Source organism: Primulina tabacum, chromosome 15, assembly GCF_025594145.1.
Source record: "Primulina tabacum isolate GXHZ01 chromosome 15, ASM2559414v2, whole genome shotgun sequence".
Lineage (NCBI taxonomy): Eukaryota > Viridiplantae > Streptophyta > Magnoliopsida > Lamiales > Gesneriaceae > Primulina > Primulina tabacum.
In genome coordinates this window covers 27,869,030-27,880,717 of record NC_134564.1, presented here as the reverse complement: position 1 = coordinate 27,880,717, position 11,688 = coordinate 27,869,030, and the positions used below count along the sequence as shown (strand labels likewise).

The window sequence follows — 11,688 nt, the reverse complement described above, 5'->3', positions numbered from 1 at the left end:
AAGAGGTTATAAGATTTTTTATTTTTCTTTTCGATCTTGCGACTTATCGGTTTATCCAATCGACGAACCGACTTCAGTTCTGGAATCGTTGACACGGGGTCTTCGATTTGAGGTATAAATTTTATAGTTTTGGTGATGTTTGAAATTCGTCGATTTCTGGAATAAATCCGATAAATTGTTAAATCATACTGAAATTGAAGATTGTTGAATAGTGTATGATCTTAACGAAGTAGATAAGATTATTGTGTTGTTATTTTGAATTATTCCTAATTTGTTTTAATTAGGGATTTTTAATCGTTTGGTTGAGATTGGAGAGTTATTTGTCAGTTGTTATTAATTCTGATTATATATTCGGAGTCTACGAAGTATAGGCTACACGTTGATATAAAGTTTTCGTAATTTGACGGATGTTGTAAAATAGCCTATTATTTGAAGTTAATTAATTAGGGTGTATTTGATGGTAGTATTGTGAATTAAATACACCAGATTATTAAATTGTTGAACAATACGAATTTATAATCGAGTTTTATATTTTGTTGAATTAATTATTGTTGGGCTATTTGATGTTATATATTGAGGCTGTTATAACTGTGTTGATACGTTGACAATGATCTGATAATTATTGTTGAATTATTTAGATACATCACAAGCCTCAGGATCAAAGAAATAGCCAGATTGTATATATACTCGATTATCAGGTACGTGTTGACGTACGAGCATATGTTGTTATTGTTTAGTATTGATGAATACTATTGTGTTGAACGACGATAAATCACTGGATTTGGGTGATTTGGTATTATATTTGTTGTTTATTATTGTTGATGTTGTTGGTTATCGTTGTTGGGAGACATCTCGTTGATGTTGTCACGTTGATGTTGTTCGTTCAACGATATTGCTGTCGCCGGAGTTGGGGTGCGACGTATCGTTGATGTTATTCGTTCGACGATATTGCTGTCGCCGGTGTTGGGGTGCGACGTATCGTCGATGTTGTTGTTCGTTCGACGATATTGCTGTCGCCGGAGTTGGGGTGCGACGTATCGTCGATGTTATTGTTGCAGTGTGATGTTGTTGAGGTTGTTGATGGTTGATTGTCCAGAAACGGCAAAGGGGATATTTCTGTTATCATTTCACTTATATCTTATGTTGTTGTTAATATAACTGTTATGTATTGCGATGATGATTGTTGTATATGCTCACCCTTTGAGGGCTGTTTCTGTTGGGCAGGTTACAGGACTATGCGTGAGACAGGATAGTGGTGAAGGACTAGGTGTGTCTAGTCAAACAGTCTTGTAGTTGATAGTAGATAGAGAGAGTATAGCTTATTGTCTTATTTGAGTTGTATGTGTGTATTTATTATACTGTTTCTGCTACACTGACGTAGATAGTGTGGTGATTGCACTATTTTGTCGTATATGCATTATATTATTACGTCGTCGAAAAGAAAAAATTTTATGCATATGACGTCACATGTTGCATGATTTCGTGGCGAGGTTTGGGGCGCCACAATATTCATCTATTATAATGAAGGCATATGAGATTATTGCTATGTGAAATCTCAAATATCATTGTCTAGAAGACTGCTTAAGGCCATAAATTAATATATTTAATTTACAAACTTTATTTTCTTGATCTTTAACAACAAAACCTATTGGTGGTTCTATGTATATTTCTCCTTGGAATTCTCTATTGAGAAATCTGTTCTTAACCTCCATTTCATATAATTCTAAATACAAATTAACAACTATAACCAATATTAAACAAATTGAAGTAAATCTCACTATTGACGAAAATGTTTCTTCTTAATCAATTTTCTGTCGTGAAGATACATGTTGTTATTCAAGCAGTCTCAAGCTCCACATGAATATGTACAAGCTGAGACAAGCTAACTTCCTCCATTATCATACAAGTCTGAAAAAATAAGCTAAAAAAAAAAGAAATTAAACCAACAAAGAATATGAAGTTCAAGAGATGCAAAGAGTGAGAAAAAATAAAAACGAAACATGGGTGAAGATGAAGAAAATATTGGTAGGTGGAGACGACGATGATGGAAGCGCTTGACAAATTTTTTGATCTATATACAACGTGCTTGAAGAATGAAGAGAAACAAAAATGACGAGAAATATAAATTGTTTTTAATTTAATGTTGAAGAATGACAAGAAAATGAGCATTTTAGCCAATTTACATAATGATGTCAAAATCGGACCTAACCTGTCAAACTCGACACGGTTTGACTCGAAAAAAAATCAGGTTTGAGTTTGGGGTTTCGGGTCAGGTCGGGTTAGACCCGATATCTGACTATAAAAAATAATCGAGTTCGAGTCAACCCAAGTTAACCCGAAAATTTTAATTTTTTAAAAAATATATAATTAATAAATATCGCCTACATTTTTTATATTGCATGTTTGAAAAGAATATTTATTGTATATTTATATCATAAATTTTTATAATTTAATATTTATTTTGTACATGTTCTATTTTTTAAATTATATATAAGAGATGCTTTGTTATTTGTGTTTCAATTAATTTTTTTTAAAAAAATTTAAAAAATCAAAATCGGGTTGATCATGTTGAGTTGAAATAGTAGATTCGGGTTCGAATTGTGGGTTTTTGTGTTGGTTCGAATTTGGAACGGATTCGAGTTAATTTTTTTAAAATAATATCATACGTCAACCTGATCCAACTGATCTATCCACTCGAATTGACACCCGTAACATATGTGGATTGAGAACATAAACTTGAGGTGTGAAAAGGAAGTTGAATTTGAATTTAGTTATTTTAAAGAAATTTACCCTCTTATTTTTTTTCTCAAGATTTATTACATAATAATAACTATTTATTTTCGGTCTTGAGATCAAATTTTTGTCCGTAAATCACGAGAGCACCAGCTCACAGCATAGGTCTCTCCTTCTCCAGCAGATTCAATCGATTTTCTAGCCAGGTCTGCCGAAATTCCGACCCGCATTGCTCGGATCCGTGACGGTGCAAATCCGTCATTGCATTGTCTGAAGCGCGAGTTCAAAGTTTTTGAAACTATCATCAGTTTTCGTTTGAATTTGACGCCTGTTAATTTTTAACGAATGTGTTTGTGTCGAAGGAGGGTTTGAAGATTCTTGGGTTGCTTTGGTTTTATTTTTTTATTGAGGCAATGGCTTCGTTATCTGCGGTTAGCGAAGAGCTCGCTGAGATCGAGGGGCAGATTTCGGACATTTTTCGAGCACTTTCGTGAGTTTGTAAATTGTTTGTTCCGTTGATTTTATGAATGTCTCCTATTGTGAATGCAAGTGAAATGTTTTTGTGTTGGATGATTATTACAAAGATTTTACATTTTTGCGTTGACATTTTGATCTGTCTTGAAAATGAAGGAATGGATTTCAAAAATTGGAGAAGATTAAAGATTCCAATAGGCAGAACAGGCAGCTCGAAGAGCTCACTGAGAAGATGCGCGAATGTAAGAGGTACTTTTGAAGGATTTTTTTCCCTCCAATTTACTTGTGTAATTTTCTTTCGTGGTGATACATGTTGTTATTGGTCGTGATCTATGATTGTTGTGACAAGTGTAATAATTGTCATTTTTCTCGATAGAAGTTTTTACGGGTTGAAATGTCAATACATGTTGACGTTTGGTGTCGTGTTCGAGATTGTGTTTTACTAAATATCTCTGAATATCAAAGGACAGCTCGATCAATGGCCAAATGGCGATGGAACAGTTTGTTCCCAATCTTACATATTGTTTCAACTGCTCAAGTCACATAGAATGTGTAGGCGCGAATGAGGTTGGAGACTTGCACCATCTTAGCAGTGTTTGCAAGAGTTGTCTGATTGAACTTCTATACTGATATAGCCTCTCAGTATTGTAAGTAATATTGGCGTTGATTTGGTAATTATAGTCACTCTTTGGATGTGGTGCAATTATGATAAACCTCCTGAACTTGACCTCAGTTTTTTTAACTATGCCAATGAATACGGTCTTGCCCTCTGGCATGATGATTCAGAATGCAATTCCATTTGAGCGTTACAAATTTCTTATTGTATAACTTAGTCAAAGTAAATTAAGTGAATGAATGATATATAGGCCACAACATCAAACAGGTTAAAAAGTCAATAGGGTTTCACGTGCATGCATGTGCAGAAACAGATGATTTACTTTACAATGTATGATAGAATCCCTTCTATTGGTCCAGGCTTATTAAAGAGTTTGACCGAGAGTTGAAGGATTTGGAGTATAAAAATGCCCCAGACACAAATAAGATGCTGGCAGAGAAAAAACAATCAATGGTGAGTTCCGATGCTTACACATTTAATTCATGCTGCAATTAGCAAGTCTTTTCTCATGATTTTATTTGACCTTTTCGTTCAGATCAAAGAGTTGAATTCATATGTTGCCCTCAAGAAACAGTAAGTCCATCTGGAGTTATGATTCTCCAATTACACCTATGTGTTCGTGTGGTTTATCTCATAATTTTAGTGTCTCAATGTTCTGTTATGTTCTCTTCTTTATGTATGCATTTTTATGAGCTGAAGTACGTTTCTGAAAGCCTCAAAATAACTGCATATCACGTCTCCAATAACATAATAGATCTGCTTTAACATTTGTGCCTTTTTATTTATGTTTCCTGTATATTTTTCCTTGAATATAATCTGCCGTGGTGGTGTGATTGTGTCAGATGTGCATTGTTGCATATGTGCATTTTTTAAGACAATAAATAACTAAAGGTGGTGTGAATGTGATTGTGTCTTATGTGCATTAGTTGCATTCAGTTTAAGAAATCAATTAGCTAAGCTGTGGCTCTGTTGGTTTCCCAGTACGAAGCATGTGGAAAAAAGATTTGAGAAACGAAATAGATTTTATTTAGATAAAAGTATATAAACTGAATAGGTTGTTTAAGATGTGTTTATCAACCAATGAAACAAATAAGTCTGTTCAAAAGTCTCGTTTTGAATTGATTGAAATTCTAAAAATATTATATGACACATGAGAAGGCGAAACTTTAGTAAACGTCTTAATAACTGTGATGACAAGTTAGTAGGAGTTAATATAATTATCTTAAGGTTTCTTTTGAACAAATATTGCCATTTCAAAATCACAGACTATGCTTGTTTTGTGTTTTGTGTTTTGAGTTTCCGGCAAAATATCTTCTAGCGAATATATTTTGAAAATGAATAGGATGTTTGATGTATGTTGGTTTGATTTTCGGAATAAAATACTTTTTACGGTAGAGGTCATGCCATTTTCCAGTAGCACCGAAGACATTGTTCTTTTTTATCATAAAAGTTTTACATTTCATAATTCAGCACTTTTCTGTTTACAGTTTCTTTTATCATTTTCTGTCTACAAAATTGGTACTATTAAATGTTCGTTTCTTCAAAGGCTAACTTCCTCTCTCTGGTGAACAAAACATCAGTGCTGATTTTTCAAGAATTTCTGACCGATTCTCTAGGTACGCAAGCAATCTTGAAAACAAGCGTGTAGATCTCTTCGAGGGACCAGGTGAAGGATTTGCAGAAGATAATGTATTGCTCACATCCAGTAAGTAATTTTTAGCTATATATACGAAATGATAGATGCTCTATTATTGCTCATCAACATCATTATTTGCAATATGTTGAAGTGTAAACTTCTCTATGAGGCACTGTGATTGGTATTTAATTGCATATTCTATTTGTCTTCGTCACTTATGTGCTAGCTGAAGGAGGATGGTGGCATGGATGAGTAGACAAAATAAATAGATAAGAGGTGCTAATATATCTCTTGTATGATTTTTTGGACCATTTTTGTCATCAGTCATTGAGAAAATGAGAAGGGGATGTGAGCGAATATAACTTGTGCCTATTTCCTCTTTAGAATTTGCTTCTTCTTTGTTACAGTTTGCTGATATGATGATGTGTTACTCGTGAAAAAACATATTCTCGGGCCTAAGGCATCAGTTGTTTGGTTTAGTGTTGTCTGCCGCAAATTTTGAAGTGATTTGGAAGCTGGAGATTCTTGATGAATTTAGATTGTTTGTGAAATTACACCAAAATTTGACTACTTTGATCATAAATGTTTTTATATGCTTTATCTATTCTGTTTTTAAGAATTATCTGAGGGTTGACATAATATTGTAGATATGACAAATCAACAGCTTATGGATAATGGAAATCATATGATGGATGAGACTGATCAAGCAATTGATAGAGCAAAAAAGGTTAGTACATTCGAGAATTTCAATATGAAGAAAATCATTTCTCTTGTTGGCATCTCTTTCCTAATATGCAACATCCCCTATATTTAATAAATGTAATGCTCTCTAATTTCTTTGCCTACTCATTTCCTAAACTGTGTTTTGTTTTTTAGAGTTAGAGCTCTGTAATTGAATTTGTGCAAGGTGTTGGTTTGATTTTGTTGAAAGCCATGTATCAAGCAGCCTTATATGAGGTTTCTAAGGAGAGTGGTGTATTTAACCAAAAAAAGAGATTTCAAAATGATAACATACCATGTATACAAGCATATATCAGTATTCTGTGTAAAAAAATGTGGATTAAGAGCAAAGCGTCAAGAAAATGTGAAGAAAAAGCTTCGCTTCGGGCAAAAGCATGAAAAAAGTGGACAACCCTTTGATTGACCAGAAAAAGCGTGAAAAAGTAAAAATTTTGGTAAACTTTTATTTATTTTTTTAATACGCTTTTACTTTTAAATTTTAATAATAAATATTTGATATTTTTAAAACCAAAAAAAATCTCAAAGGCATCAAAATAAAACTTTGCTCCAAATCATTCATTTCTTCGTTACTAAGAGACGACATTTGATCCCACAATGATCGCACAAGTTTCATCCACACAATTTGTGAATTTGAGATTTTAATGTTTTTGAAACTTGAAATTTATGCATTTATTCTTAAATTTTTATTTTTGTGTGTTACGTGATATGTTAACTGACTTGATATAGTCAAAGTTGTAACGAAAACTTAAAAACGTTTTTTCACGTTTACTCTCATTCTAAACCCACTTAAGCTACTAAGGCTTGAAGCTTGATCGTGACACTTCAAGCTTTTTAGAGCATTGGTTTTTATACACGGAAATATAATTATATGATATCAGTATTAACAACGAGAATATAAATAATAGAAGCATTATCTTGAGCTTATGTACAATGTGTGCCACTCAATTTCATTTCATCCACAAGTAATTTGTAAAGAGAACGCAAGAGCTTAATGCTTGCTTAAGAAGTAATCTTTCCAATTAGTACCTCCAAACGTCATATGTAATGCTTTATTGGTGACAGGTTGTCCATGATACGGTTGATGTAGGAACAGAGACGGCTGCAGCTCTCAAAGCTCAGGTGTTTTATTTGAAATAGAAGCTTCAGTTTTTATGAAAATTTGTTGAATATGGAATATGATATCAATATTATCCCTCCAAACGGTTTTCTGATTAATATTCTTAATCGTGTATGGTCAGACTGAACAAATGAGCAGAATCGTCAACGAACTGGATTCCATCCATTTTTCAATCAAGAAGGCCTCACATCTGGTCAAGGAAATCGGTAGGCAGGTCAATCTCCGAAATAAACTTCGCCTCCTGTTTTATGTCCCATGTTCATTATTATGCACATTCTTACTAACTTTAATTTAATTTTTGAATCAGGTTGCAACTGATCGGTGCATCATGGGACTTCTGTTTCTTATTGTAATTGGTGTCATCACTATCATTATAGTAAAGGTTTGTTGTCTGTTTGATTTCTGTTAATTGCTGCTATCTTGAATATTTCATACGTGCAACATATACTATGATACAGACTTCTTATGCACCTGTTGATGGTGTCAATAATGTGTAATCATCAAACTTTGTTTTTTCGAGTCATGTAATCATCCAACTTTAACTCTCTGTACTCGCAACAATTCTTGTTGTGAAAGTGGTCTGGAGTATTCTCTGCTAGCAAACATAAACTTCTTCAAAATGCTTCATATATATTGTGTCATGTAATTATCAAATGTTTGTGCGCTTTTAAGATGTTTTTGTGTTTTTTACATCTTGATGCATGCCCTTAACTAAATCTGAAACTGTCCATTCTCCCAGTATAGAGCGAATACCTTCATCTGGTATGGCAACTTCTGAAACTAAGCCTCTGCATGTTAAAATTTTTGCTTAGGAACTCTGTAGAAAAAGCTCTGCAATGGAATCGATATTGGGACACGAAATGGAGTTAATTTCACATAATGTAAATTTGGAAAGAAGAATTAGTGGAATGAAATCGTAGGTTTAAGAAAGGAGAAGAATATAGGGTAAAAGGTGATGGATGGTCATGTTGTAGTAATACCATTTGGTATTCAAAGGTTTCCTTTCTGGTAATATAGGAAATGCGTGCATCAGTTTTCATCAAATGGTTGCTTTGTCATTTTTCAATAGAAATAGTTTACTTGCACTCTTCATCTTGTCATTTTTGAAGATGCACCCCTAAATCAAGCTGATACACTCGCTTCCCTTGTGTGATAAAACTTAAACTTGAATCTTGCGTTCAGGTTCTGATTGGATTTAGGAAGTAGTTTTGCGATCTTAAGTCATCTTTGAGTGAATCCTCGTTAAAAAGCTAGAATGTTGATTCTTCTCCTTTGTCATCTTATCCTCATTAAAAAGCTAGCATGCTGAATCTTCTTGTCTGTTGGGGACTCTGTAGTCTCCAGGCCTAGATGCAACACTGCAACTCCTAGTAGTGGTGTGGCCATTTCTAGATATAACGCACAAAATGATTTTCAAACTTGTCCTTTCTGAACTTTTGAAACTCCTTCAGTATGTAGGATCAATGCCGTGACTGACGAAGTTTGTTCTCTTAAAGCTTTGCATTTCTCTCACCAAGGGAAACTCACACGAAAAACAAAGCTGATTTGCCTTTTATTGGTTGGTCATTTGTTGATTGGTTTCTGATTCTTTATCGTTCATGTTGATTTATCAGATTGTCAACCCACATAACAAAGACATTCGAGACATACCAGGCTTAGCTCCTCCTGCTCCTACACGTAAACTACTTTGGAATGCAAACTGAAGTGTGAGTGCATCACTTAATTACAGTTTGATTGAGTATTTCTGATGGAACAGTATCAGGAGCACCTGGTTATATCACAAAGAATTAAATTAAACTCAGATTTTTTTGGAAGTGCTACTCCCGTGTTTGTATCACACACTAAAATGATGGAATTGGGAATTGATTGTGTGTACCATATATGTTTTCAAAATTTAAGTTAATCCCTCATTTGGATGAAGTAATAAGAATTGATGTATTATGGTGTTTGCATTCTTCTCAAATTTATTGTTCGTTTATTGAAAAGAGAATCCTTTCATCTGAACTTTTGCAGTATGATGTATATGTACCTTTCTATCAATTGTACTTGCATCCACTTTGGAGCAACTATTACACAAAATGTATGCACAAACAGAAAGGGACACAAAAAACAGCGAGCTAGTATCACGAACTAAACAGGAGCACAATGCAAAAGTAAAGCAAATCGAGGCCTGTATGTAATACAGTGTTCTTAAAACAGATTCGTCCCCTCCGGTGTGCTTCGAGGATGAACTTGGACGTCTGTTTCCCAGGATACAACGGAACAACCAGCAGTACCTTAGCACGAGATACCACAAAGGCGAACTGAAATGTACCTGAACTTTATCACGAGACAGAACGAGAAAAGAGCAGCAGCCGAGACAACAGAACAAGCAAAGCGTCGAAATAACAGAAAGTAGGAGAGTGTGTTGGTGTTTCTGAAAGACTCGAGGCTGCCTCTATTTATAGGCACTCATATGGACAGTTACGGCTGGCCATCTGAAAGGCCAAAGGTCAGCAGCTGGAGCACCAAAAGTCAGCAGCTGGAGCACCAAAGGTCATTTCAGTTACAACACCAAGGGTCAGCTGAAATACCAAAGGTCTTGGTCCATAATTCCAATTTTCGAAAATAAAAATAGCAAAAGCCAGGTGAACCTTGGTGGAAAATTTTGCCTTGATCGGTCCGACATTCGACGCACCCAGATCGCGCTCGTACGCTTGCACACAAGTCAAGCCTTTTTCCACTGCAAATCGGGCCCATGATTTGCACCCCCCCCTGCGCCTGTGCGCGCAAGAGAGAGCCTCTTGACCAATCATTGTTACACCTCCATAAAGTGTAAAACTATATAAACTCACCAATGCTATGTTCATTTTCCAATGCAGGACATTTCCCACTTGCCATCTACTAGGCCTTGTCCAATTTCTCATTCAAAGAACAAGCCCAATAAGCCTTTATAAGTCCAACAATCCAGTCCAACAATCCCCCACATGAATGAAAATTGAAAGATATTCAACGATTTTCGTGATAAAGTTCAACAGTTGAATCTTGCATAGGATATGTATGTATTACCCTTTGAATCTTCCCTTGTGAAAGCATAATAATTCACTGGTTGATAGTAGACATGATGTCTTTGAACTGTACAGCCGTTTGTGTGAGTTAAGATATACTTCACACAAGACTCTTCCTAATACTATTCAGTTCTCATGATTGTGTTCGTTTTGGCCATGAACACATTCCTGGTTCTGCAAGAGGGTCTAGAATTGAGCCCTGCAATTCTTTCGAAGCGGCCCCACTTCTCTCTCACATAGGTGATTCTATATTGCTTCTCGTCAGAATCATTAAAAGCCGTAAGCTTATCCTCAACATTCACTGTTTCATAGTAGGAATGGACTAGGGATAACCCCCACAGTGATTCTCCAAATTAGTGCGATTAGGTTGTCCCATTGAACCTAGTTCTTGGGATCTTCAGTCAGCGTAGGTTGGGTTTTCCTTCACACCAATTTATTCTATAGGCTTGAGCCCCATTCCCCTTGACATTTTCGCAACTAACTCTCTGTTTAACCCTTTGGTTAGCGGATCCGCTATATTATCCTTTGACTTTACATAGTCAACAGAGATAACTCCAGTTGAGAGTAGTTGTCTAATGGTATTATGTCTACGACGTATATGCCTAGACTTACCATTATACATATTATTTTGTGCCCTACCAATTGCAGATTGGCTGTCACAATGTATGCATATAGCCGGCACAGGTTTTTCCCATCCTGGAACATCTTCTAAAAAATGACGTAGCCATTCAGCCTCTTCACCACACTTGTCAAGGGCTATGAACTCAGATTCCATCGTGGATCTGGCTATTACAGTTTGTTTAGAAGACTTCCACGCAATTGCTGCACCTCCTAAAGTGAATATAAATCCACTTGTAGATTTTGAATCTTTCATATCAGATATTCAATTCGCATCACTGTATCCTTCAATAACAGCAGGATATCTTGTATAGTACAGCCCATGATCACGAGTGTACCTTAAGTATCTTAGCAATCTGATAATTGCTTTCCAGTGTTCAACTCCTGGATTACTCGTGAATCTACTCAATTTGCTTACTGCATAGGCTATGTCTGGTCTTGTACAACTCATTAAGTACATCAGACTTCCAATGACTCGAGAGTATTCTAATTGAGACATACTTTCACCTCGATTCTTTGATAGATGCTGACTGGTATCTATCGGGGTTCTAGCTAATGCAGAGTCATTGTTATTGAATTTCTCAAGTATTTTGTCAACATAATGTGACTGACTTAGGATTAGCCCTTCTGATGTTCTATGGATTTTAATTCCAAGGATTACATCGGCTAAGCCCAAATCTTTCATGTCAAATCTTGAGTTCAATAA

The 11,688-nt window shown here is 35.3% G+C and overlaps 1 protein-coding gene and 1 long non-coding RNA gene across 2 annotated transcripts; both read left to right on the top strand.

The window, feature by feature from the left end:
* Positions 1 to 1,429, top strand: LOC142528000 (uncharacterized). Its single transcript, XR_012815581.1, has 2 exons — positions 1 to 112; positions 639 to 1,429. It is a non-coding gene; the product is annotated as an uncharacterized LOC142528000 (long non-coding RNA).
* A 1,384-nt stretch (positions 1,430 to 2,813) lies between these two features.
* Positions 2,814 to 9,321, top strand: LOC142527643 (putative plant SNARE 11). The gene is made up of 10 exons (XM_075632497.1): positions 2,814 to 3,223; positions 3,364 to 3,456; positions 4,183 to 4,276; positions 4,359 to 4,396; positions 5,440 to 5,528; positions 6,107 to 6,186; positions 7,263 to 7,319; positions 7,439 to 7,531; positions 7,625 to 7,699; positions 8,931 to 9,321. The coding sequence occupies exons 1-10, from the start codon at positions 3,147 to 3,149 to the stop codon at positions 9,018 to 9,020; spliced, it is 786 nt and encodes a 261-aa protein (XP_075488612.1). The 5' UTR covers positions 2,814 to 3,146; the 3' UTR covers positions 9,021 to 9,321.
* Positions 9,322 to 11,688: the final 2,367 nt, after the last annotated feature.